At 40.2% G+C, this 27,846-nt stretch overlaps 1 protein-coding gene across 1 annotated transcript in view; it reads right to left on the bottom strand.

Moving 5' to 3' along the window:
- The window catches only part of C4H10orf67 (chromosome 4 C10orf67 homolog), a 159,914-nt gene extending 155,417 nt beyond the window's left edge, over positions 1-4,497 (bottom strand). The window contains exon 1 of the mRNA XM_049881626.1: positions 4,375-4,497. Within this exon, the coding sequence (XP_049737583.1) occupies positions 4,375-4,497 (123 nt within the window). The remainder of the gene's footprint in view (positions 1-4,374) is intronic.
- Between the last annotated feature and the right edge of the window lie 23,349 nt (positions 4,498-27,846).

The following is a 27,846-nucleotide window of genomic DNA, read 5'->3' as shown; positions in this document are numbered from 1 at the left end:
AGCCAAGAAAACCCTGGGGAGCAGTTCTACTCTGTAGCACATGGGGGTCTCCATGAGTTGGGGGCCTGACTAGATAGCAGCTAAAAACAACATTCTTAATAATATAAAGGTTGGAAAATAAGGCAATAATATTTTAAGCTATACTATGGGGTGTGGAATTCATTTTGACCAATTTTCTACAGTAATAAGATAAATTTCTTAGTAGTGAAACTGCTCTTCATCTTTTGTTTTAAATTGTGTATCATTCATTGAGAATTGATAGAAGACACCTATTACTGACAGTACATCTTTTTCTGGTCTCAGAATTAAGTATTCTATATCTCCATTTCTACATATTGTCTACAGGAAAATAATTCGTTTTCTTCTCGCCTTTATAATAATTATGTGAAAAAGAGGCTAATTTGTAAATTGGAGGCTCAAAATAGAAAAAAAAAATCACTGCACATTGTCACTATTCTTATATTTAAAGACAAAGCTGAAGAGCCCCAAATGCCAAACTAAAACCACAACCAATACCAACATACCCTTCTGTGAAGGTTTGCTTTCTTGGGGGAGGTGAAGAGATCGGCAAAAATAATAATTTTTTTTCTCTATAGAGGTTTTTAATTTCAAAATCTAACTTTAAAATCTAGTTTATATCCTTAAGAAATTTTTATCGTAGCATCTAAAAGCATTTTAAAAGAAAATTATCTATCTACAATATTTTGGGTTTTTTTAAGTGATTTTTTTTTTTTACCATAATAAATCTAAAAATTTTTAAATAAAGAGTAAAATGCAGAATTAAATTGAAAACCTAATCTGTTTACAACTGGGCTGAGATAGTGAAGAATGTGACAAGCCTTTGGCTCTTCTGCTACTGCAATTATAAATGAATATTTTAAAACTGCAGAGGGAGATTTCACACTGTATCTGCTGAGTCATCGGTCAGCTCTCTGCAGCCTTGTTGACTGATATGGACCCAATAGTTGCACTACCCCCACAAAAACATTTCCCGAGCAAAACATATTTGTGTAAAACCATGCTATAGCATATCAAGAAGTTTCAGATTTCCATATATAGGAGACAAAGTTATGATCATGATTGTTTCTGAAACTATTTACTGCACGACACTCCTCTCCTTGTCAGTTGCCTATATTTTATCTCTAAGGTGTTCTGGCTTCTGAAATTGTTCACTTTAGATCATATTCTCACCTATAGTAACTGGTCGTCACTGTCAATACATTTGTCATATTAAATCAGGCCTCTCTTATCACATGATAAATTCATTGATGATTTTTAGTGAAAAGTTCATGAGCACTGGAGTAAAAAAAAAAATACTGTCTCTGAAATGTACTCTTGTGGGCAAGTTATTTAACATTGCTGAGCCTCTGTTTCCTCACCAGTAAAAACTGGATAACTTAACTTCCTCATAGGTGGTTGGGAGCAATCTATAAAGCAAGAAAAGCACATAGCACAGGTCAGCAAACACACCACGAGACATGTCCACCCATTAGGTCTTCAAGGAGTGTGTGTTCCTTCCTTCTCGGTCACCACTAAGGAATAGAATTTTGATTTTTTCATTTTTTAAACAGTTGATTATTTCACAAGCTAAAATAATTTTTTTCCTTGTAAATTAATAGGACTTAGAACACAGTTTTAAAAATTGAGAATGCTTCTCTGAAACTAACTTATAAATATAATGTCTAAGAAAATATCACATACCAACTATTAAAAGTGACCATATCTCAGATTAAATAGCATGAGGATTTGATTAAGAGTCAAGTGCTGACTCTAAACACAGTAATTTATGTATTCCATTTGGATATTATCAGTTCTATAGCGTAATAAAAGCCAAGAGGTTTCAGTTTAGGTTTGTAATTTAAATTCTTTCTAGATAGTCATCATATGTAAAGTGCTTATTTTTCTTTTATCACCAGCTGTAATCTATGATTATGTGGTACACTCTGTTATGTAAACTTATTTTATGTCATGCTTCATCCATAACCAAAGTTCTTAAATAAGGGCTTGGGAAAGGAAATAGCGAGACTTCTCGCCAGGACAATCTTATGCTACTACCAATAAAATATCACTGAATCTTTTATGAAACACTCCTAGGACTAGATCACTTTAATGTTTTAAATTTTGCTGCAATGAGAAAACCTACCCACTCTTGTAAAAAGCCTATCAGTAAGTGTCACCTGGCAAAGTTGAAAACCAGAATTAGATTCACACTAGGGAATTTGGCAAAGAGTGATCTTAATATAGAATTTGAAGCCCTTACTGCCAAATGTCATTCTGTATTGTACCCATTGCCATCAAGTTGATTCCAACTCAGACATACCCTACAGGGCAGAGTAGAACTGCCCCATAGAGTTTCCAAGGAGCAGCTGGCGGATTCAAACTGCCGACCTTTTGGTGAGCAGCAAAATGTTAACCACTGCACCACCAGGGCTCCTTGAGCACTGTAGGAAGGGTTTTTCTCTGGAGATAAATTAAGATTATCAGCCTTTAAAAAAGAGATTAGTCAACCATTTTGATCAGGGCCACAATACATGGATCCTGATAGAATGGGAGAAAAATGTGGAACAGAACCTCATATTCTTAAGAAATCCATACTTACTGGACCAGTCGAGACTGGAGGACTTCCCGAGACTATTGCCATGAGATACTCTTTATATCTTGAACCAAAACTAGACCTTGAGGTAAATAACAGATTGGCTCATAAAATAAAGAATATCATCCACGAGTACCATGCTTCTTTTAAAAATCAGCCATACGAGACCAAATGATCCACAATTACTTTAAAACAAAGATGAGAAGGTAGATTAATGAAAACGGAACAACCAGAACAGAAATGAGAATGTTCACACATTGTGAAGAACGCAACTAATGTCACTTTCTTAGTTATCTAGTGCTGCTGTAAAGGAAATACCACAAGTGGACAGCTTTAACAAACAGAATTTATTCTCTCACAGCCTAGGAGGTAGAAGTCCTGTGGGTTAGCTGAAATGTTTGAGAGCTACTCCCTACCTGCATGAACAGAACATAAGAATCTAGCAAGGCCTGTAACTTAAATCATGAGGGATGCTGCTTAAAGCTTGCTCCCTTAACAGCCTTTTGTCCAGACATTGGTTTCTAGTGGCCCGGTGCTTCCCAAAGGGCCCAGGATCTTGCTTCTGGAATGTTGTCAGATCTGCTTCATACGAACCATTCATGCCAGCTGGTAGTTGGAACACCAAAAAGGACGGAAGGCAGGACTTCATGGAGCTCACAAAACAGGTTGCATAAACTGTTTGTGGCCTGCTTGTTAATGATTTTTTTTTTTTTTTAATAATTATCTAAGAGTTGCTTTCCTTATAACCTGAGAGTAAGGTTGGGAGAAATAGCTAAGCTTTACTTTCATCAAAGTCCTTCAGAGGGTAAAATCCCTACCCAAAAGAACCTAAGAGTTGTGTGTGACCAAACTAGGTCAGTGTTCTGGGAAGACCACAAAAAAAAAAAAAAAAAAAAAAAAACCCACTGCCGGTCTAATCGATTTCTACTCATAGCGACCCTATACGACAGAGTAGAACTGCCCCATAGAGTTTCCAAGGAGCACCTGGTAGATTTGAACTGCGGACCTTTTGCTTAGCAGCTGTAGCACTTAACCGTTACGCCACCAGGGTTTCCACAAGAGATAATAAACGCTTCCTTAACATTTTTTTTTTTTTTTAACATAATTGATTTTGATGCGTAGGGCAGAGGCTTTGTCTGTCTTACTCATCCTTGTTTCCTCAGGGCCCAGACAGCATCTTCCATAGTAGGTGTTCAAGAAATATTTATCAAATAAATTCATAACCGAGTAAGTTGCTTAAGAAAGTTATTCCTAAAGAATTGTGCACCTTGATTGTTGGCACCAGAGAATCTGGCAGGAAAGTCCTGTCGGCGACTCCCAAGAGGAAAGACTGAGAAATTAACCCAGGATGCCTGGGCTTGATGGCTGCAGGAGACAGTTCACTCTGAGAGAGAAGTAGAGATTTCAGGCTAGAGAAGCATTAATGCTCTGCTGTCCCATCCATTATGAAGAAGAAGGAAGTCCCCACCACCAATTTATAAGTGAGGAGAGGGGAAGCATGGCAAGTGATAACTTCCCATCCAAAAATTCTGGGTCTAGGTTCAAGCCACCAACTGAAGAGATTGGCCCAATGAAAAATCAACAAATTAATCAGAAAAAAAAAACAATAATTAGAGGATAGCCTTATTCTCTTTGCAGTTGTTCCTTAGTATCAATAACAGCAAACATAAGAGAAGGACTGAGAATAATAATTATTACAACACGTCCAATATTTACTGAACGCTTACTACATGCCAGGAACTTTTCTAAGCACTTTCTACATTCCTCATTTAGTATATTACCCTTAATTTAAACAGTGAGAAAACGGAGCCATCAAGAGATTCAGTTACTTGCCCAAGTTCATACAGCTCCAAAGTGGTAAAACTGGACTCGGAACCCATGCTGCCTTGCTCCAGAGCCGACATGATTAATCATGATATATTGCCTTATCAAACTGTCATGAGGAACAAATTATTTCAGATCTTCCCACAATGTTAGCTTTGGCAAAGGCCTAAGAAGTGTCTCTAAAGCTGTCAAGCACATATTAGTAAATTAATTATGAACTAATTTTTGCTGTGGTTACCGTAGAGAACCAAATACCTTAACTGCTGCCCAACCAGAGCTCATTAGCAACCTGCAATATGCAGATGACACAGCTTTGCTTGCTGAAAGCCAAGAACTTGAAGCACTTACTGATAAAGTTCAAAGATTGCAGTCTTCAGTATGGATTACACCTCAACAGAAAGAAAACAAAAATCCTCACAACTGGACCGATAAGCAACATCATGACAAACGGAGAAAAGATAGAAGTTGTCACAGATTTCATTTTACTTGGATCCGCAATCAACATCCACGGAAGCAGCAGTCAAGAAATCAAACGACACATTGCATTAGGCAAATCTGCTGCAAAAGACCATTTTAAAGTATCAAAAAGCAAAGATGCCACTTTAAGGACTAAGGTGCGCCTGACCCAAGCCATGGTGTTTTCAGTAGCCTCGTATGCATGTGAAAGCTGAACAATTAATAAAGATGACAGAAGAAGAATCGATGCCTTTCAATCATGGTGTTGGTGAAGAATATTGAATAATATATCATGGACTGCCAGAAGAAAGAACAAATCTGTCCTGGAAGAAATACAGCCAGAATGCTCCTTAGAAGCAAGGATGGCAAGACTTCTTCTCACATACTTTGGACATGTTATCGGGAGGAACCAGTCCCTGGAGAAGGATATTCTTGGTCAAGTAGAGGGTCAGTGAAAAAGAAGAAAACCTTCAATGAGATGGATTGACACTGGCTGCAACAATAGACTTAAGCATAACAATGATTGTGAGGATGGTGCAGGACTGGGCAGTGTTTCATTCTGTTGTCCATAGGGTCTCTATGAGTCAAAACAGACTTGATGGCATCTAAGAAACTAATAACAAACCAGAGCTCAGTTATCAGGGAAATTCTCCTTTGTGCAATATTTATGGGAACAAGACAATGTGCAGCCATAGTAGCTACAAAGCCCATACCTAAAACCTATTTACTTTACCCCCAGGAAACCGTCTGAAACTTTTACTCTCTATCATTATGTAAAAGTCTATATTTTGAGATCTGCTTTCTACCTCTAGAGCAGGTTAGCATCAGCCAGTCGAAATAGGGAGATGGGCTGCTGTAGGTATTAGTACATGGCAGCAATGAAAAGTAATAGCTGGCAAAAGCACCAAAAAATTATAAAAATCCGAAGCAAAAATTTAAATAACATGGGGGGTTTAGGCTGTTGCAGGCAGCAAACCTCTGCTGTCAGGGGTCCTGAGGACATAGCTGGAAAATAAGCAAAGCTCATAATAATGAGTCATCAAAATATGTGTCTATGTTTACTATATGCTTTTAAAAGGCAAATACATGTGTAATTTAAAACAATTAAAACTATTGTCTAAATTCTAAACCCTTAGCTATCCCAACTTGATTTATTCTTGGGGGAGAACAAGTGGGTTGGGAATAGCTGAGATCGTATTACATCCCTTAAAAAAGTTAAACTTTTTGTAACTTGCATGAGACTGCTCTATGTTGTTTGGGTCTTAGAATTTTCAGAACTCAATTGACCTTAGAGTTGGTATACTATGAGTTCACTGGCTCAAGGATGTATAGGTAATTAGGCCACAGCTAGGTCTAGAATTTCTTTATCCTTAGATACATCACAGTGCTTGTATTAGTCATGACAGGCTAGGTTATGCTGTGGTAACAAGCAATCCAAAATCTCAGTGGGTCAACACAACTCAAGTTAATTTCTTGCTTACACTGCAAGTCCCAAACAGCTGACAGGGAGCTCTGCCCCATATAACTACTCAGGCACCCAGGTGATAGAAGCTCGGAGAACTTACCAATTAGAGTTCTAGAAGTAAAGGCAGCAGAATTGGAATGGTGGACCCAATCACATAGTAAATACTTAGCGTTAAGTTAGGCACTGGAGAGAATACCGGGGTAAGGTGTTGCCTTCTGGAACCTTACAAGCTAATTGAGAAGACAAAATAACACATGTGAAACAATACAGGCCCATACAATACAGTATAAGGTAGTCCCCAACTTCTGTTCTGAAGGCTCGGTCTAAGTTAGTTCTAATATAAGTGAAATACCTCTTTTTTTTTTTTTAATTTTCATTATTTCCTTTTATTATCAGTATCTTTATGAATACAGCAATGTTTTTAACGGTATCTGCAAGTGAACATCTGAGAATGAAAACATCAGCAAATTACATGCTGCTGCATCGTACGTAGTACATATTACTAACAATAAGGATGTTGGTAAGTGCGGTTCCGAGTGACTGGACTATGCCGTAAATCGGGGACTACCTGTACAATGAAGTGTTGGTTTGTATAGTAAAGACACTAAATTATAAAGAAAACAAAATTTTTAGAAAAAATGAGTGACCTCTGAAAGGGGAACATCTAGTGAGTATTTCATGGAGAAGCTGATCTAGAGCCAGGGCTGGAAGCCTGAGTAGAATTTGCAAAGGCAGAGAGGAAAAGGGAGTCAATGCTGAAAACGACATGAGCGAAGGTAAGAGCGTGCGTGTTCCTGGGAAAGTGCCTCACACCTGCTGTGGCACGGCACGTTGTGTTATTCTTAGTTACGTACGTGGATAGTTATCCACTAGACTGTGATCGTCTTGAGGAAAGGACCAGTCTTTGGTGGAGCAGACGTTGCATTTGGCACGTAAAAGGTGCTCAAAACCGTCTGTTAAATTATATGGTTTAAAAGTTTTCCTTCAAATAGTCACAGGTTTCACAAAATTTTCTTGAACCTGTTTGTTATCAATTAATTTTAAATGGAAGATTACATTCCTAATTTTTTTTCCTTCCTAAATTAGCATTAAGATTCAGACTGTTATACTAGGAACCATGCCAAGCAGTTTTGTACCACAGGCAAAATACCCAAGTAACAATAAACACGCTCCTTTGTTACTTTTTTTTATTCTACTACCCGGGGAGAAAGTTCGAGTGAAATCTAAACTATGGCCAAACAAGAGGATTTCCTAATTCAGCTCATTTCCCCTTGAATAATTCATTGCCGAAGTCCCTTTTACCTGCCACAAGCCTGGACTAGAGTTTCTTATTGTGTCTTAATGAATTTTAATTGTACTCCTCCCTATCATGACATCAACAGTGCCTCATTTACTAGTATATTTTGATCCCTTTTAATAATTCTTTAGACACCAAAGCTTGACACAGGTTGTAGTTTTTGTTTCCTGTTTTCATGGTCTTCCAAGGCTACTGAGCTCAGTTAATTAGCTCATGGAGTTCACAAGTCCAAGAACAGGGGCTTGGCTCCTGAGTCCTTCTTTCTTCCTTGGCCACAAATGGCCACCTCCACAATGCGGTCACGTAAACGTGCAGCTGAAGTACTGGTTAGTTGAAGGGACGAATTGCAACTGCTGAATATGTCACTCCAAGAACTTGACTTACTGATGAAGGGCCATTAGCCTTTAATTTATTATGGGGACAGCAATCAGCACAGTTCGAAGGCTCAGTTTCCCCTCCTTATAAAAAGTAGATGATGATTAATATAAATAACTACAAAGACTGTGTACCACCACTCAAAAGCAAGACCCAAAGTTATGTGTGCCCTACGATTACAATCATATAAAGTTACCTCTAGTTGTAATAGTCGAGGAATGAAAGGGAAAAACAGAGATTAAAAAAAAGAGAGAGAAAGAAAAACAGACAAAATAAAAACCAAAACAACATAAGGAAGAAAACGATTATGTTAGGGAAGTGGGATTATGAGCAAATTTATTCTTTTCTCTAGATTTTCTTTTCACATTGTTGTTATAAATAAACCAGATGTTCAAAAATCCTCTAGACTTCTGGGATTAGCCTTTCCTTTCATGTTCAAATAAAACGGCTACCCTTTGGTGACCCAATTATTTTCTCCTTTGAATTTTTTGTTGATACCATGTGTTTTCACTAATGGAAGGCATGCTGATTAAAGGACCAATTTTGAATTTTTGCTATGATTTAGGGGCCTTGATACCCATTATCTGGGATCATATATGTCCCAGCAGACGATGGATGCAGTAAATCTTACTGATATGAGTCAATGAGAAAATCGGTTTTTAATTTTTTTTCTTAAAAATTTACAAAACATGAGGTAAAACACGAAGACACCTGGCAATGACTACACATATATTTTATTCTAGTCTCCTTCTTAGCCTGTTTATTATTTTTCATGAAACTTTTCAAAACATGGTACAGTGCAGCTTTTCTTACTTTAAAAGCAGTACTTCCAGCCCAAATAAATAAAGTCAAGGGTTTTTTTTTTTTTTTTATCTCAGGAAAATTACCACTACAAGGCATTCTTCATTACTGCAAAAGCAGTACTGACAGGCTAAATAAATAAAGTTAAAGAAATTTGAACCTCAGGAAAATTATCACTAGTATGTATTTTTCATGATAACAAAAGCGATATAACAGCTAAGAAGCTGAACAATCTGCCCTGGAATACTGCAGAGCTGCTCACAGTAGTGCATGCTACCTGCTACACGTGGAAGCAGTGATTGGGCCCTAAGATGGAGTGTGGGATAAGAATAATTTATAGGAGCTCAAGTCTCTTGAAAAGTACCACTACCATGCATTACTCCTTATTGCAAAGGCATTTTATTTGGTGTTCAGAAGCTAGAAAAGCAGAGAGCCAGTAATACCTGGAAATAATGAATGGCGTCAAGGAGAAAATGGACACTGTGACTGAATGAAGACTAAGGATAGCTTATTTAAGAACAGAGTAACTGGGAAACATAGTGAGGAAGCTTATCTCACAGAAATAAAGGCAAACCTGCCAAAAGTTTAGAAAATGCACACATCCAGGAGGCATCCCCTAGGACAATGCTCAACCTACACAAAAATGAGGCTCCAACCCAGGGTTCTTGAGTTTCACACATTTCAAAAGGCTCCCACCTGGAGGCTAAATGTGTTAAAATAGGGCCTCCACCTTCTCAAAGAACTCCAGAAACATAAAAAGTGGTTGGGATACCTTATGACCCACAGTTACCAAAGGGTTAACCATCCATCCCAGTATTTTCCTGAGATTAAAAAAAAAATTCCCAGCATGGATGTAGCAGAGGAGAATTTATTCTCCTGCCCTTGTTCATTTCCCACTTGCTTTGTTTCAAGTCCATTCTCAGTACAGCTCCCCCCTAAGCAGAATACCAGCATCTTCTTCAATTCCAAATCACTATTAACTCAAGGCTATTAACTAATTAGGCAACCTGGGTGGTGCAAATGGTTACTCACTTGTCTGCTAACCGAAAGATTGGAGGTTCGAGTCTACCCTGAGGTGCCTTGGAAGAAAGTTCTGGCAATCTACTTCCAAAAGGTCACAGCCGTTGAAAACCCTGTGGAGTTCACTTCTAACCTGACACACGTGGGGTTGCTATGAATTGGAGTCAGTTCGATGGAAAGTGGTATTGGTGTTATTATTATCTTGCCAAACATTTGAGGAAAAAGAGGAGGGTTATAGCACAGCATATATAACACAAAACGACCTGAAATTAAATATTAGACATCACTGGTTTTCAGTTCACAGTCATTCCCACTGCAGAGAATTTTTCACTGTTGTTTTTTTTTTCCTCCAGGCCCCAGTCTCCCACCATGGTCTTCTGCCTTCTTTCTCCCCATGGAGATTCTTTTTCTTGTTTCAGAGCCACCTCACCCTTCCTTTCTCACCCCGCAAGCCTTCGCCCACTCTGGGGACTCAGAGGTACCTTCCCCGGAGGACATGACGCTGCAGCTGAGTTTCAAAGGTTGAGTAAGAGTTAGCAAGTGAAGAACAACAGAAATGGCGTCCAAGGCAGAAGGAGGAGCATGAACAAGGCCATGCAGATATTAAACAGCATTATTTGTTCAGGGAATTACAAGCGAGTTAACACTGCTAGCTGGTATGTTTGATGCCAAGATTGATGATGAGGGGGAAAAGATAGGTCTTGGGCTTTCTCATGATCAAATGTCTGTTTTAGATTGTTCTAACTGCAGTTTAGAAAATGGATTTAAGTGTAGCAAGTTTGGAAACAAGGAGACTTGAAGAATGCTACAGATGGGATGGTGAGAGTGGGAGGAGGTAGGACAGAGTTAGCAGGAGTGAGACTAGAGGACAGAGCTTCTGGTTAAAGGTAAACACAAGCAATTAAATCTAGTCCATCATGAAACCTCACTAAAGCAGTAGTGAAGGATTTATTTTAAACAATGCGAACACTCAAGGACTAAGAGAATAGGAGAGGAGTCAATAGTCATAAAATATTGGATGCAGGAAAGCAGAAGGATGAGTGGTAACTAACTCAGCTGACTTGAGAAGGAGCCCTGGTGGCACAGTGGTTAAAAGCTACAGTTGCTAACCAAAAGGTTGACAGTTCAAATCCACTAGCCACTCTTTGGAAACCGTATATGGTGGTTCTATCCTGTCCTATAGGGTTGCTATGAATTGGAATCGACTTGATGGCAATAAGGTGTTTTTTTTTTGTTGGTTGGTTGGTTTTTACCTCTCTGGGGCTATTGAAAATTCTCAGAGAAAAGAGCCAAAGATACTGAGGTTGGACGTTTCCCAGGGAAAGTGCCAGTCAGATCACTGCCCAGAGAAGCTTATAGTCAACTTGTCTCACCTCCAGCAGAGAGCTTACAATCGTCTTTTTAGTTTCCAGTTCTCAAGTAGAAGCAGATTGCCAAATATCAGCACAATTTTGAGGAAAGCCTGAAACAAAAAAGACAGAGAACTAACTAAGCATGAAGGAAAAAAAAAAAAAAAAAAAACTCAGAAGAAACACTGTGAACAAAATGAAAACTGGATGAAAATCTATCATTGATGTTCCCAGTTAAGAGAGGACATTGCACTGGCTGGTGCTTTGGGAACTGGAGATAATACTTCACATCATCTGATTTAGCCTCACTTGCAAAGAAGGGCCAGGTGAATAGGGTATGTTATGTTATTATTATTTTTAGGTACTATTGAGTCAGTTCTGACTCACAGCTACTTTGTGTACAACAGAATGAAACACTGCCCAGTCTTATGCCATCCTCACAATCGTTGTTATGCTTCAGCCCATTGTTGCTGCCACTGTGTCAATCCATCTCACGGACGGTCTTCCTCTTTTTCACTGACCCTCGGCTTTACCAAGCATAATGTCCTTCTCTAGGGACTGGTCCCTCCTGATAACGTGTCCAAAGTCCGTGGGATGAGGTCTCGCCAGTCTCAATTCCGAGGAGCATTCTGGCTCTACTTCATAATTCAAAGGTATAATTCAAAGGCATCAGTTCTTCTTCGGTCTTCCTTATTCATTGTCCAGCTTTAGCATGCAGAATAGGGTGTAAGGAGAGAGAATTAAATTCATCCATTTAACCACTTAATTTACCTACAGGTACTCAGTGCCCGTCACTGTGCTACACTAAGGATCCATCAGTGACAAGGCTGACATGGAGTTTACCATTCAGATTAACACTCATTCTCCATCTTTCCACAGCACAAAACATTCTCCATACCCTTTTCATTTTCTAAACTGCAATTAGAATAGTCTAAAACTGACATTTGATCATGAGAAAGCCCAAGACCTGTCCCTTCCCCTCATCTCCACCAGTCTTGGCATCAAATGTACTAGCTAGCAATGTTAGCTTGCTTGTATTCTTCCTCTTAGAAATTCACGCTGTGTATCCTGTATTATAGGCTCTGAGAAAACCTGCGTTAAAAAAATTGTAAGCATATTTAATCCCCTGTGCGTCGTTGGTGGCGCAGTGGTTGAGCTTGGCTGCTAACCAAAAGGTCGGCAATTCGAATTCACCAGCGGCTCCTTGGAAACCCTATGGGGCAGTTCTACCTTGTCCTATAGGGTCACAGTGAGTCGAAATCGACTTGATGGCAATGGGTTTGGTACTTAATTGTTTTGTTTTGGGTTTGTTTTTGTTTTTCCTATCAAAGTCTTTTCCCTCCACCCCATAGATGCCTATTAACATCCTTGGAACATTTGGGGAAACCACCACCTTAGGATATAAGAGAAGTTGTGGCCAATGGCAGTATTATGAATTTAATTGCATCTCTCCCAAAAGATACGTTGAGGCCCTAGCCCCTGGTTCCTGTGATTGTGACCTTGTTTGTAAATAGAGCCTTTGAAGATGTTATCAGTTAAAATGAGGTTACACTGGAGTAGAATGGGTCCTAACCCAGTATGAGTGGTGTCCTTATTGAAAGAGAGGAGACACAGAGCCAGAGTGACACTCTGGGAAGAATGTCATGTGAAGATGAAGATAGAGATTATAGTGATGCCTCTACAGACCAAGGAATGCCAAGGATTGGATTGCCAGGAACCACCAGAAACTTGGAAGAAGCAAGGAAAATCTTCTCCTAGAGACTTCAGAGAGAATGCGGCCCTGCCAACACATTGATTTTGGACGTCCAGCCTCCAGAACTGTGAGACAATATATTCCTGTTGTTTTAAGCCACCCAATTTCTGGTTCTTTGTATGACAGACCTAGGAAATGAATAGGTGGGCGAAGTGCAGAAAGCCATGACTGTGTATGTCCCAGCTCCTTCTCCTTGAGCTGTGCCTCTCAATAGGGTCATTGTGACTCCACACCACTGGGCTGTGTAGGCTTGAAGACAGAACATCAGCAAGAACCTAATGACCATAATGTGGAGCTCTGCAATGAGAGAGTCTGCAGGAAGACTAGGTGAAATGCTCTGAAGAATCACAAAGACTAAAAGCTTTTAGCTGGTGTTGGCCTACAGTACTAAGCATAAAACAGTACTAAGCATAATCACCAATAATGAGAGAGAATCTTACACAAAAGTATCAGAATTGGCACTTCCCAATGGGAACACATCTTTGGAGACAGTTCGCTTGTAATGCTGCCTTTTGCTTCTGCTAAAGCACAGAGCTCAGGTCTGGCCCTGGCACTTCTAAGCTGCATGAGCTGGTCAAGTCTTCTAACTGCTCTCAGAATGCAAAATGTGCCAAAACACTTGGTAAACTCCAGTTTGCCTTATAAATATTGATTATTGCTTTCATTCATGGAACTACGCTGGTCTTAAGTTCCTGCCCCCTCCCTTCACTTTGTGTTCATATGAAACAGTGGAAGGCAATCTTCTGCACTGATGATTCCCAGGGCAAGTGTCTGGTACCTGGAGCCCCTGATAAATTTAGGATACAGTCTAAATTTCTCCCTCTATAGTTTCTGCTTAGTATCTCGGCTCTACACTAGGGCTCTACACTAGGTGCCTCACTGAATCCCATTCAGCGGCTGGTGGCCCCCTCTTCATGCTCCAACAGCTTCCATTTCTTGGGACTTGCTAAGCATGAGTAACTGTTCCCATGATAATCTCCACATTTCAGGTCTAGCCATTTGCTTGTCTCTCTGGTCTTTTTTTTTTTTTTTTTTTCCTATCCAAAGACTTTCACCTCAACATTCTACACATCACTTCTAGATTGGTCAGTCTTCTTTCCCATGAGTCTTTATAATTGCCCATCTCTATGCACAGCACAGGACAAAGCCCAACCCCTTAGATGTGACATCTAAAGTCCTCCCAGGACAATCCCATACTTATTCCTTATGCATTTTACATAGCAGGGCCGAGACTTCCATCCCTAGAAAGGCTGCTTGCAAGGTTGGTATTTGGCTGATATCAAGAAACCTGGATTTTGGGAGGGTTTGTGGCTTGCATGTTGTTATAATGCTGGAAGCTATGCCACCAGTATTTCAAATACCAGCAAGGTCACCGATGGTGGACAGGTTTCAGTGGAGCTTTCAAACTAAAACAAACTAGGAAAAAATGCCTGGTGATCCACTACCAAAAATAAACCAATGAAAACACTATGGATCACAACAGAGTATTGTCCCATATAGTGCTAGAAGATGAGTCCTCTAGGTTGTAAGGCACTCAAGATACACAGTGGCTGCACCAATGGATAACAATTGTGAAGATGGCTCAGGAATGGGCAATGTTTCGTTCTGCTGTACGTGGGATCACCATGAGTTGGAGCCGACTCAACGCAACCAATAAAAAGCCACAACCCTTATTGACAGGAGTTGCTCACTGTGTCCAAACTGTTTGTACAATGTAGTTTATGCTGAACGACTGCTTTCTTCTAGGAGTCTGGAATTTTGGTATGTGCTAGGCAAAGGGTGTCTATGTGACCACCTCCAATAAAAACCCTGGGCACTGAGTCTCTGATGAGCTTCCCCGGTAGACAACACATGGTGTCACAACTTACTGCTGGAGGAATTAAGTGTATCCTGTGTAACAAACTCTACTGGGAGAGGATTCTGGAAGCTTGCACCTGGTTTCCTTCAGACTTTATACCATGCACCTTTTCCCTTCATTGATTTTTCTCTGTACTCTCTCACTGTAATAAACCATAGTCATGAGTAAAAATATGTGTTGAGTCTTATGAGTCCTCTTGGTGAATCACTGAACCTGGACATAGACTTGGGGACTGCCGACACATTACTCTATTTTTTATTCTTTATTTCTCTCCATGGATTTTGCCCTCTGGTTCACTCCAAACCCAACTTGTGCATGTCTAGCTGTGTGTCCTCACTCATACAACCTCCCTTTCCCAAGTATCCCTAGTCTTTCATGGTTGAAGGCTCCCGATATGGATTGAATTGTGTCCCCAGAAAATATGTGTTGTAAATTCTAACCCCTATACCTGTGGTTATAATCCCATTTGGTAAGGGGTTTTCATTGTTATGCTAATTAGAAAATATTAATGTAGAGTGTGTCTTAAATCAACCCCTTTTCAGATATAAAAGAGAGCAGATTAAGCAAGCACAGAGGGGAAGATACATGCCACATGATCACCAAGGAACCTAGGAATAGAAGTTGAAAAGAGACAAGGGCATTCCTCCAGAGGGGACTGCAAGAAAGAGATTTCTCCCCAGAACTGACATCTTGAATTTGGACTTCTAAGGCTCCTAAACTACGAGAAAATAAATTTCTGTTTGTTAAAGCCACCCACTTGTATTTCTGTTACACCAGCACTAGATACCTAAGACAGCTCTCTTCAAAGCCTACATCAAGTCTTACCTCCACCGAGTCCTCCAGACTGGGCCAGCCTTTGAGGATGCTTCCTCTTCTGAACATCTTTTAATGTCTATTCCATTTGACATACAACCTTGATCATTATTTAAGTTTTTATATTTATGATCTGCTTTCTCAGTTTGACTGTTAAGTCCTGCAGGGAGGAGAATGATACTTTGTCTCTGGCTTTCTGTTCAGAGCCCCTATTCATACTAACTTCCCTGGGAATATTTAATGGCCTCAGACACCTTTTGACCAACCCAGCATCCCACTTTATGACCACCACTTCTCTACTTCCAGCTTGTGGGTTCATCTCCTCCTACCCTCTCCGTGACCACCAGAACCTCCAGTAAGTCAACTCATCTGCCATCTCCCAACTCATCTGCCTAATCCCTTTTTCACTTCCATCTTATCAGCTTATACTTCCTGGGTCATTATTTCAAATATTTTTGTCAATTTGGTGTAATCAGCTGGCTAAACTCCAACTTAATTGTTCTGTTTTCTCCTAGGCATCTTGGTGCAGTTAGGGATAGTCATACCACAAGGCTTATTGATTTCATCATAAATTGTGATCACCAACCTCAGATGGGCTATATACCAGTCAGCACCCCAGCAGTAAACAGATGGTGCACTTATAATGGATAATTAAGGAGAGTTCAATGAAGGAAAGATTTACAAAAGTATGAGCAAGGTTAAAGAAAACTAACAAGGCATGGTGAAGTACCCATGGCTGAAAACCTTTCCTATCTCTGGACATGTAGGGACCAGGGGAGGGAGTGGTTACCAGAACCCAGCAAGAGCAGTAGCTGGAGGGAAGGCCTGTTTGCCCAGAGATGGGCTTCAGCAGGAGAACATAGCAAACTGGTAAAACCTGAACCTGCAGGGAAAAAGCTGGAAAATAACTACCCAAACTTTCCTATTCCCAAATTCCACTCCACTATATATATAAAAAAAAAAACTATATAGTGCCTCAGAAACCCTAGTGGCATAGCGGTTAAGCACTACGGCTGCTAACCAAAAGATCAGCAGTTCGAATCCATCAGGCACTCCTTGGAAACCCTATGGGACCATTCTACTCTATCCTACAGGGGAGTCGGAATTGACTCGATGACAATGGGCTGGGTTTTTTGTTTTGTTTACTAGTCCTTCCAATGAACTGAGCCTAATAAAAGTCAGAGGTAAGTGACCCTGGTTGAGGCAGTGCACAAAAGTCAGCTCCTAGGACCTGAGGATTGAGAAGAATGGAGATTAGGTTTGGAGATCAGGGAATATCCAACAGACTCTTGGGACTCACCAGAAGTTTTACTCAATTTTACCGTTTAACTCACTCTCCCACTTTCTAAAACAGCTCTTTCAAACCTGCTTCTCTCTCCTTACACTCTTGACATTTCCAATTTTTATTCTCATCCTATGACCTCACATCTTACTTCATAAAGAAAATAAAATTATCAGAGAGAAATTTCTTCAACTTCCCATCACCAAAAGCCCAAACCCACTGTATGAGTTAGAATTAAGTTTGGCTGTGAATAACAGACACACAAATGACTGTGACTTAAGCAGGATGAAGTTTATTCCTCTTTTATGTAGAAGTTGGCAATGCAGGCCTGATGGGTGGCTCTGCTCCACAAAGGCCTCAAAAGTTCGGTTCCTTCTATCTAGCCATTCCTCTGTGTGTGGGCTTCTCATTGCCTGGATGGTTGCTCCAGCTCCAGCTCCAGCTCCAGTTATCACATCTGCATTACAGCCAGCAGGAGGGAGGAAGAGATGAAATAGTGGCAAAGACAGACCAGCTGTCTTTCAAAGAACTTCCAGAGTTTCTACACATCACTTTCACTTCCACTTCCTTAGCAGAACTTAGTCACTTGGCCACGCTAATTACAAGGAAGCGATGCAGTTGTTTATTCTGATGAACTATGTACCCAGTTAAAAACCAGGGATCCTAAAACTGTAGAAAAGGGAGAGAAGGGGTGAAGGTAATTAACGTTCCTTGCTGCACCCACCTACATCTGTTCCCCAACCTCTCCCTCTCAGCTAAGTTCTTCCCATTGATCTTTAAGCATGCTCAGGTTTTTCCCACTTAAATACGAACTAAATCTGAGTCAACAGATAATTTTAGTTCTGTTAGGTAAAAAAAAAAAAAAATTTTTTTTTTTTTTTTACCTGATTAGGGTCCGTGCCCTGGAGCAGTCGAGCCAATGAAACAAACTCCAAGTCAGAAAGAGTGAGAAAGTTTATTAAGGAGATGCATACATCACCGGGGACCCAGCAGCAACACAGGCTGTCTCTATGGAGTCCCAAAGAACAATTTTACATTCGAACTTATGTATAGAATCTTACAAGGGTTACAAATGTCTTTGTAGTCCTCTGCCAGACATTTCTTTATTAGGCTAAAGATATACATATCTGATACCGGGGCTCCAAATTTCCTGTGTGGGTTGTATGCCACAGGTAGTCCGGACAGAACAAAAGGTTATTTGCATCAGTTTAAAACAAAGAACAAAGTCATTAACATTTGGTCAAAACAAAGTCATTAACAGAGGAATGTGAAGAAGGAAGCAGGCAGAGCAAGGAGAAGAACTTTTTGGTTCATCATGGCATTAGTTATGTCAAGCTCTCAGTTGCCCATTTTGAAAAAGGAGAAAACATGCTGGGGAGTATTGGGGCCATAGTTCTCATCTTGCTTGACTTTTTTTTTTTTAATTAACTTTTATTGAGCTTCAAGTGAACGTTTACAAATCAAGTCAGACTGTCACATATAAGTTTATATACACCTTACTCCGTTCTCCCACTTGCTCTCCCCCTAATGAGTCAACCCTTCCAGTCTCTCCTTTCATGACAATTTTGCCAGCTTCCAACTCTCTCTATCCTCCCACCCCCCCTCCAGACAGGAGATGCCAACACAGTCTCAAGTGTCCACCTGATACAAATAGCTCACTCTTCATCAGCATCTCTCTCCTACCCACTGTCCAGTCCCTTTCATGTCTGATGAGTTGTCTTCGGGAATGGTTCCTGTCCTGGGCCAACAGAAGGTTTGGGGACCATGACCGCCGGGATTCCTCTAGTCTCAGTCAGACCATTAAGTATGGTCTTTTTGTGAGAATTTGAGGTCTGCATCCCACTGATCTCCTGCTCCCTCAGGGGTTCTCTGTTGTGCTCCCTGTCAGGGCAGTCATCGGTTGTAGCCAGGCACCATCTAGTTCTTCTGGTCTCAGGGTGATGTAAGTCTCTAGTTCATGTGGCCCTTTCTGTCTCTTGGGCTCTTAGTTATCGTGTGACCTTGGTGTTCTTCATTCTCCTTTGATCCAGGTGGGTTGAGACCAATTGATGCATCTTAGATGGCCGCTTGTTAGCATTTAAGACCCCAGACGCCACACTTCAAAGTGGGCTGCAGAATGTTTTCATAATAGAATTATTTTGCCAATTGACTTAGAAGTTCCCTTAAGCCATAGTCCCCAAACCCCCACCCTTGCTCCGCTGACCTTAGAAGTATTCAGTTTATCCCGGAAACTTCTTTGCTTTTGGTCCAGTCCAGTTGAGCTGACCTTCCATGTATTGAGTATTGTCCTTCCCTTCACCTAAAGCAGTTCTTATCTACTAATTAATCAGTAAAAAACCCTCTCCCACCCTCCCTCCCTCCCCGCCTTGTAACCACAAAAGTATGTGTTCTTCTCAGTTTATACTATTTCTCAAGATCTTATAATAGTGGTCTTATACAATATTTGTCCTTTTGCCTCTGACTGATTTCGCTCAGCATAATGCCTTCCAGGTTCCTCCATGTTATGAAATGTTTCACAGATTCGTCACTGTTCTTTATCGATGTGTAGTATTCCATTGTGTGAATATACCACAATTTATTTAACCATTCATCCGTTTGCTTGACTTTTTAGAAGCTCTTTGACTGCTCTTTTCTTTGGAAATGCACCATTGCCTTGGCTTCTTATGATACCATTTATGCTGTTCCTGGTTTCCCTCCTACTACTCTGGCTGCTCCTTCTTTGTCTTGTTTGTTTGCTTATCTTCTTTCTAGCTATTAAATGGTGGCTTTCCTTAAGGCTTAGAGCCCTGGTGGTGCAGTGGTTAAGAGCTCGGCTAGTAATCAAACAGTCAACAGTTCAAGCCAACTAGCTGCTCCTTGGAAATTCTGTGGGGCAGTTCTATTCTGTGAATCGACTCAACAGCAATGGCTTTGGTTTTTGGTTTTCACTCTAAGGCTTAGACTTAATCCCTCTTCTCTTCACACATTAGAATATCGCCTTAGATCTGTTGTTCTCAAGTTGTGAGCTAAGGACCCTAGAGGTCCCCTAGACCCTATCAGAGTGTCCATAAGGTCCTGTTTTTTCTAATTACACATCTGTGTGAAGCTAGATTTTCTTCATATAGTTCAACCAAAACAGCATATCACAGGAGATTGAATGCAGAGCCAGAGCAGACATGGGGATCCTGTGCTCTTTTATTAAAGCCAGATGTTAAACAGGTTTGTGAAAATGTAAAACAATGCGTAATGGATTGAATTGTGTCCTCCCCAAAAAATGTGTGTCAACTTGGCTAGTCCATGATTCCCAGTGTTTTGTGATTGTCCACTATTTTGTCTTCTGATGTGATTTTCCTATGTGTTATAAATCCTATCTCTACAATGTTAATGAGGTGGGATATCTTAGGCTGGGTTCTCTAGAGAAGCAAAACCAGTAAAGCATATAAATATATATATAGAGAGAGATTTATATCAAGGAAATGGCTCACGTAGTTGTAGAGGCTGGAATGTCACAAGTCCTGTGGATCAGGATAGAGTTTCCTTTTGATTCACATAGCTGCAGTGGCTGGTGAACCCTAGATCTGCAGGTCGAAAAGTAGGGCTCTTGCTCATAGGCTGTGAAGATCTATGAATCCCAATATTGGCAGGTAAGTTGCTAGTTCAAGTCCCAAGAACCGGAGGCCAGATGAACAGGAGCCAGCTGCAGGATCCAGCACTACCAATAAGCCCCAAGCCTTGCCAGAATGTCTGCTTATATTTTATGCAGGCCACATGCCCCAGGTAGCTCCCTTTCAACTGATTGGCAACTCACAGCAGATTTCATCATAGGGGTGATCACATATTGAATTTCAACAGGGGAGTGATCACAACGTAATATGACTGCCAAAACACTGAGAGTCATGGCCCAGCCAAGCTGACATACAATCTTAACTACCATATGGGATTAGCAGAAGTTATGTTAATGAGGCAGGACTCAATCTACAACATTAGGTTGTATCTTAAATCAATCTCTTTTGAGATGTGAAAAAGGACGTGAGCAGAGACATGGGGACCTCAAACTATGAAGAAAGCAGCGCTGGGAGTAGACCGCGTCCTTCGGACCTGGGGTTCCCTCACTGAGAAACATCTCGATCAGGGGTAGACTGATGACAAAGACCTGCCCCCAGAACTGAGAGACAAAGCCTTCTCCTTGAGCTGGCACCCTGAATTCGTACGTCTAGCCTCCTGGGGGTGCAGTGGTGAAGAGTTCAGGCTGCCAACCAAAAGATCAGCAGTTTGAATCTACCAACCACTCCTTGGAAACTGTATGAGGGCAGCTCTACTTTGTCCTTTAGGGTCACTATGAGTCGGAATCTACTGGATGGAGATGGATCTTGTCTGATCTAGCCTCCTAGAGTGTGAGAGACTAAATTTCTCTTCGTTAAAGCCATCCGCTTGTGGTATTTCTGTTATAGTAGCGTTAGATGACTAAGGCACAATGTTATCCTTCTCACAAATTATTTTGTTGTTTTGGAACTAAAGTTATTTTTAATTGAAATGCGTTAGTCATGTTAATGTGCAGTGGGTTTATTATTGTTATTTTAAGTTTATTATAAATATTCAAATTTTTTTCAGGCTAAATTTCCAATGCAGTTAAGTATGAATAGATATAACCACATAAACAAAAGCCCTTTGGGGTTCTCAATACTTTTTAAGAGCCTGGAGGGACCCTGAAACTAATATGTTTGAGAAGTTATGCTCTAGATGACCTCATCCATCTTGTTGGCAGCAATTACCTATGACTCAGGCTTCCTTCTGAGTCTAGACTTGTAGATAGAATCACCTACCTCTCTTGAAATGAGCCCAAAACACCTCAGACTTAACATGGGCAAATCCATGATCTTCTCTTTGAAATCTGGTTCTCTTCCAGTCATGCAAATGGAAATCTAGAGGTCATCTTGATGCTTCTCTCTCTTGCACCTGCCAATTCCAAACCCTCTCTAAGATCTCTTTCTTTTGCCTCTTAAATATGCTTTGAAGCTGTCCATTTCTCTTCATCTCTGTCTACTTCAGTCCTAGCTACTGACCCACATCAGCCACCTCCTAAGTGGTCTCTCTGCTTTTAATCTTACCCACCTCCAATCTGGTTGATAGTGAAAATCCTTGCCCCAGACTACTTAGCCCAGCAAAGGCAGGTCTCTATCTGTTTCTCCAGCCTCACGTGTATCACCTTGCCTTTCACTCGCTGCACCGCAACTACACTGGCTTCTTTTGTTTTCTTCCATAAACCATGCTCCTTTCCACCACAGAGCTTTTACACATGCTGTTGTCCCTGCTGGCATTCCCCACCCCATCACATATTTCTAGCTAACTTCCTCCAGAAACCTTTCTCTTCCTTCCCTGACCAGATCAAATGTCCCCTTGTCATTACTCTTCTTAACAGTTAAGGCAGTTTTGATTTCTACATTCATTTGTGTAGTTATGTGGATTAATAACTTTCCCTCCCACTATATTGTAAGCTCCATAAGGGCAGGGTTCATTTTTGGTTTGTGCTGACCATTGTATTCCCAGCACCTAGCATAACATCTGGCCTATAGTAAACATTCAACAAATATTTGTTGATTGAATGGGTAATGATTGTTAATATTTCTTGAGCACATGTGATTTTATTGGCATTGCATTTATGTGTTTTATATGTTCCAGGCACCATTACATGTGCTTTATGTATTACATCTCATTTAATTCTCATAACTACTCAGGGGATCTATACTATTCTTCTCCCTGTTACACTATTGACAAAATTAAGGCTCAAAGAGGTTATGTGATTGCCCAAGTTCACACAGTTTGTAAGTGGAAGAACCGGGATTCCATTAGTCAGCCTGCATCTGGTGTCCATGCTCTTAACCTGCAGGCCATGCTATTTTAAATAGATGATTCAGTGAATAAAGAGGCAGGTTCATTGAATTCTTCACTCCAGAAAAAACGCTTTGTCCATCTAATATGTGCAAGGTTTTTTTTAAGGCAAATGGGATAAAGTGCAGACAAAATAATTCCTTTCTCGCAAGTAGCTTATACTTGTGTGTGTGTGTGCGTGCGAGTATGCGTGCACATGCACATGTGAGATAAACAGATAAACACATGAATACGTAATGTATCAGGTAGTGCTAAGTGCTATGAAGAAGAATGAAGCAGGGTGGGCAGTGGGGAATGATGACCAAGGAGCTGCTCTTTCAGCTGGTGTGGGCAGAGAAGGCCTCTCTGGAAAAGCGAACTTCCAACAGCTGAAGAAGTCAAACAGAAGATACATAGATGATTTGAGAAATGTCTTCCCATTAATTCTTGATTCAAATAAAAGAATATGAGGGGATAAAATATAATAACAAGCATTCACTATGGGCCCTGAAACTCAAAGTTTCTTACAAGCCCAGGTTGGGAGAAGACAGCAAAATACCCTGGAAGGTCAATTTACACACCACAGCATGGTTTCTCTTAACGCCAGGGTAATTTAGGTCCTTTAGTCCTGAAGTACCATTAGGCAGTGGTTCTGTGGTAGAATTATGCCCTTCCATGAGGAAGAACTGGGTTCGACTTCCAGCTAGTGTACTTCATGCGCAGTCATCACACGTCTGTCAGTGGAGGCTCACGTGTTGCTATGATACTAAAGAGGTTTGGATGCAGCTTCCAGATTAAGATGAAGTAAGAACAAAGGTCTGGTGACCCAATTCCAAAAATCCGCCGTTGAAAACCCTGATGTGGTCTGATGTGCAACTGATCATGGGAATGGCACAGGATGAGGCAATGCTTTGTTCCATTGTGCATGGGGTGGCCATGAGTCAGGGGGCCGACTCCACAACAGGTAACAACAACAAGCCCTGAAGTACACATCCTGTCAAATGCTGCTGCTCTGACTTCTGGTCTCTTTGGCCAGTTCTGCTGGGTGCCCCCCGCTGCGTCCTCCTGGGTAGGCTCCTGATAGCTGTAAGATGCAACAAAACTATGGGGAGCAGTACCAACTAGAGTGCACAACATCATCGTCTAAATGGCACCTATGATTCCTAAAAAGTAAAATTGAACACAAGCTCCTCTACAATCCCCAGATCACCAATCTGCTCACTAAGCAGTGGCTTTGCTTGGGGAAAGGTGCTTTGGTTAGTGACTGATGCTTGGCCCGCTGAGTGGCACTCTGCCTGAGGAGTCATGCATTTCACTCAGATGTTCCATTGATGCTCAGGTGGCAGGTTAAGCATTTAAACCAACTGGCTCAATGTTGTCTAATAAGAAAGTCTTGGGAACATGATACACAACCCGAACTTTTGTTACTAAATCTTTGTGAGAAAATGGACTGAGAGAGAGCCACAGAAAACAAAATTTTGGTGAGAACGATTAGGTGTTTTGATTCCTAAAGCAAAGGAGTTCTCTTAAAAAAAAAAAAAAAAAAAACCAAGTAGCTATTGAGTGGCCTCTAGTCTTACTAGAGTTTCTAAACAGAGTAAAATTCACCCATTGGTGCTTTGGATCTATTTAGTATAATCCCTTCTCTCCATGACCCTCTCTCTTTTTTCTTTCTCCTTTTAGAATTCATTCAGTAGCAGTACACAGACCAGCAATGCCACATTCAGGACAGCTGGTTAACTGATATACCTGAGGTTTTTGAAAACAAAGGAGCTGAACATTTCTTTTGTGCCAAGGAGAGGAAGTAGAGATGGGCTAAAATACTATGCTTTATTAAGAAACCCATTTAGTCAGAATGATTTCCTGACTGCGGAGGTAAATTATCTATTCAATCTTTCCTTTATTGATCTGCCCAAAGACCATTAAAATACAGATTATATCTGAGAAAATGGATGCAGGGATAAATGTTTATTGAACTAACATTTACCTAGCAGTGCAACAATAACGTCTATAATCACTGCCTCTCTGAGATGTCATCTTCATCTATCTGTTTCCCTGTCCATAAGGTGATAAGGCAACTCCTTCAATGTTTGGATGAACTCTCAGGCGTTGCTGTTGACATTGTTGAAGGTTAGTTCTTGGACTCTATGTTTTGATTTGAGGACAAGGAAAGAGTCAAGATTTCTGGCCCCCCTTGGGCTGGATGTGGCGCCTGTATTACTTGGGACACTTTCAGCCGTGGATAACTGAACATCACATTTAAACAATAATTAAATGTATTGGCTCATGGACCTAGGAGTCCAGAGATAAGATAAAAGAGTTCTCCTGAAGACTGGCTCAATCCACTGGCTCAATTCAGTGTCTCTTTAATTCTCTTGGCTCATTTTCAGGCTGGTAGCAAGATGGCCACAGCCGTTCCATGCCTCAGTCACGTCAATGTCCAGAGAGAGAGAGAGACGGTAGTATCCAGAAGTTCTCTCAAAGAGTTTGAAGAGACAACCCACAGAATGGAGGAAAATATCTGCAAATCATATATGTGATGAAAGTCTAGTATCTTTAATATACAAGGAAGTCTTAACCTCAATAATAAAAAGACGAACAAACCAATTAGAAAATGGACAAAGGATTTGAATAGTCCTTTCTCCAAAGGAGAAATACAAGTGGCCAATAAGCAGGTGAAAAGATGATTAACAAAATTAATCATTAGGAAAATGAAACCAAAACCACAATGAGGTATCACTTCGCACCCACTAGGATGGCTATTATTAAAAAAACAGAAAGCAACAAGTGCTGGCAAAGATACAAAGAAATTGGAACACTCCTACATTGTGGATAGTAACATCAAACGGTGCAGCCACTGTGTAAAACAGTTTAATGGATTCTAAAAAAGTTAAACATAGAAAAATACATATGATCCAGCAATTCCACTCTTAGGTGCATACTCAAAACAATTGAAAACAGTGATTCAAAAAGACACATGTACACTACTGTTTATCACAGTGTTATTCACAATAATAAAGAGGTAGAAACAACCCAAGTGCCCATCAGCAGATGAATGGATAAACAGAATGTGGTATACCCATACCGTGGAACACTTTTCCAGTCAAAAAAAGGAAAGAATTCTGACACGTGCCCAACATGGATGAATCATTAAAACATTTTGTTAAGTGAAAGAAGCCAGATACAAAAGGCCATATACTGTATGATTTCATTTATAAGAAATGTCCAGAGTAGGCAAATCCGTAGAGACAGAAAGGAGGAGGAGACAATGGGTATGGGGTTACTTTTAGAAGTGATGAGGATGTTCTGGAATTAGATAGTGTCGGTGGTTGCGCAGTTTTGTGAATATATACTAAAACCACTGAATTATATACTTAAAAAAAATCTGCTGCTGTCTAGTCGATTCTGACTCACAGAGACCCCACGTGTTACGGAGTAGAACTGCTCCATAAGGTTTTCTTGGCTGTAATCTTAACAGAAGCAGATCACGAGGACTTTCTTCTGTGGTACCACTGTGTTGGTTCTAACCGTTAATCCTTAGATCAGTAGTCAAGCACAAACCATTTGCACCACCTAGGAACACGTTTTAGGAACATTTTTACACTTTGTTGTTGTAGTTGTTTTTTTTAGGAACATTTTTACACTTTGTTGTTGTAGTTGTTAGGTGCTGTCGAGTTGCTTTTGACTCATAGTGACCCCATGTGACAGAGTAGTACTTCCCTAAAGAGCTTTTTAGGCTATAAGCTTTATGGGAACTTTAAAAGGGTGAATATTATGGTGTGAATGATATCATTAAAAAAAAAGAGAGTTTTTTTTTTTTTTTTAAAGGAGTGTGAACATTGCTTTCCCAGTTCTCAGAAAATCATTCCTCTCTTGTCAATGGCCTAAACTGAGACACATGAGCTAATACCAGAGTCCTGGGGGAAGTTCTTTGTCCAGTGAGTTAGACTTGCTGGTCCCTGTATGACTCAGACCCCTGAGGTCCACCATTAGGCTGGACCAATCCTCTAACTCATGATTGCTGCACAGAGTGACAAATATTGAGGATATTGGGAAAAATGGCAATCTCCATTCTTGTGCTCCTCTTCTCCTGTCAGCCCAAATATTGGGCATACCTTTGTACCTGCTCTTATTCTAGTATAATGTATTACAATTCTCCATCTTTTTGCTGTCTCCCCTTCTGAACTGCAAGCTCCTTGAAAGCAAAGGCTTCTGTGTACCCCCAACTTAAATATTTATTGAGTAAATGGCTGATGTGAAACTTGAAAATATCTTCTATTCTGGCTGATGGTCAATATTTCTATCAGCAATTAATTATTTGTAAGAAGTCATGCCTTCTGATACGTCCTCTTTAATGCAGTAGTCTCAAAAAGGATAAAGCATTGAACCATTCACAGCTTTGTGTGAGTTTCTCAGCTCCTCTCTGACCCACGAACCGAACTAGCCTGGACTTCCCAGAAGTAGAAAATACTGAAGAGAGACTTGTCTGCTTGATCTTTTAGTTTGGGGCCAACTCATATGACAAGCTCATGGTATATTAGCTTAAAGGATCTTTTTCTTTTCTTTTGGTATGATTAAGATAGGAATTGCCAGTTATTAAGAAATATCTGCCTCACACACACACACATACACACACACAGTGACATCCTCAGATACTTGAAAATGAAAAATGTGTTCTATAGACATCCACACAAAATTGGATATGTGCATCAGTATTGTTTATAATATTAAAAAACTGGAGACCCAAATGTTTTAAAGATGGAATTGGTTTAAAAAATTATTCTACATTTATGCCATGAAATAAATACACAGGTATTAAAATGATTTTTTAATAATGCAAAATATTCATAACATATACATATAATTAAATTAAATGAGGCTACAAAGCAATGCGTATATTTAATCCCAGTTTTGGAAAAAAGGAAAGAACATATGCATGCATGAAAAGAAAGAAACAACAAAGACTGGGAGGATATACACCATAACCCCCCAAACTAGCAATGATTATCTCTGGGGTTATGAGTGATTTTTTTCCTGGGCAATTTTTAAAATTAAATACTTTATACTTAGTATGTGCTTACTTTTTAGTATAAAAATAGTAACACTCTATGCA

This window comes from Elephas maximus, chromosome 4, assembly GCF_024166365.1.
Source record: "Elephas maximus indicus isolate mEleMax1 chromosome 4, mEleMax1 primary haplotype, whole genome shotgun sequence".
NCBI classification, from domain to species: Eukaryota; Metazoa; Chordata; class Mammalia; order Proboscidea; family Elephantidae; genus Elephas; species Elephas maximus.
This window is presented reverse-complemented; position numbering and strand designations above follow the sequence as displayed.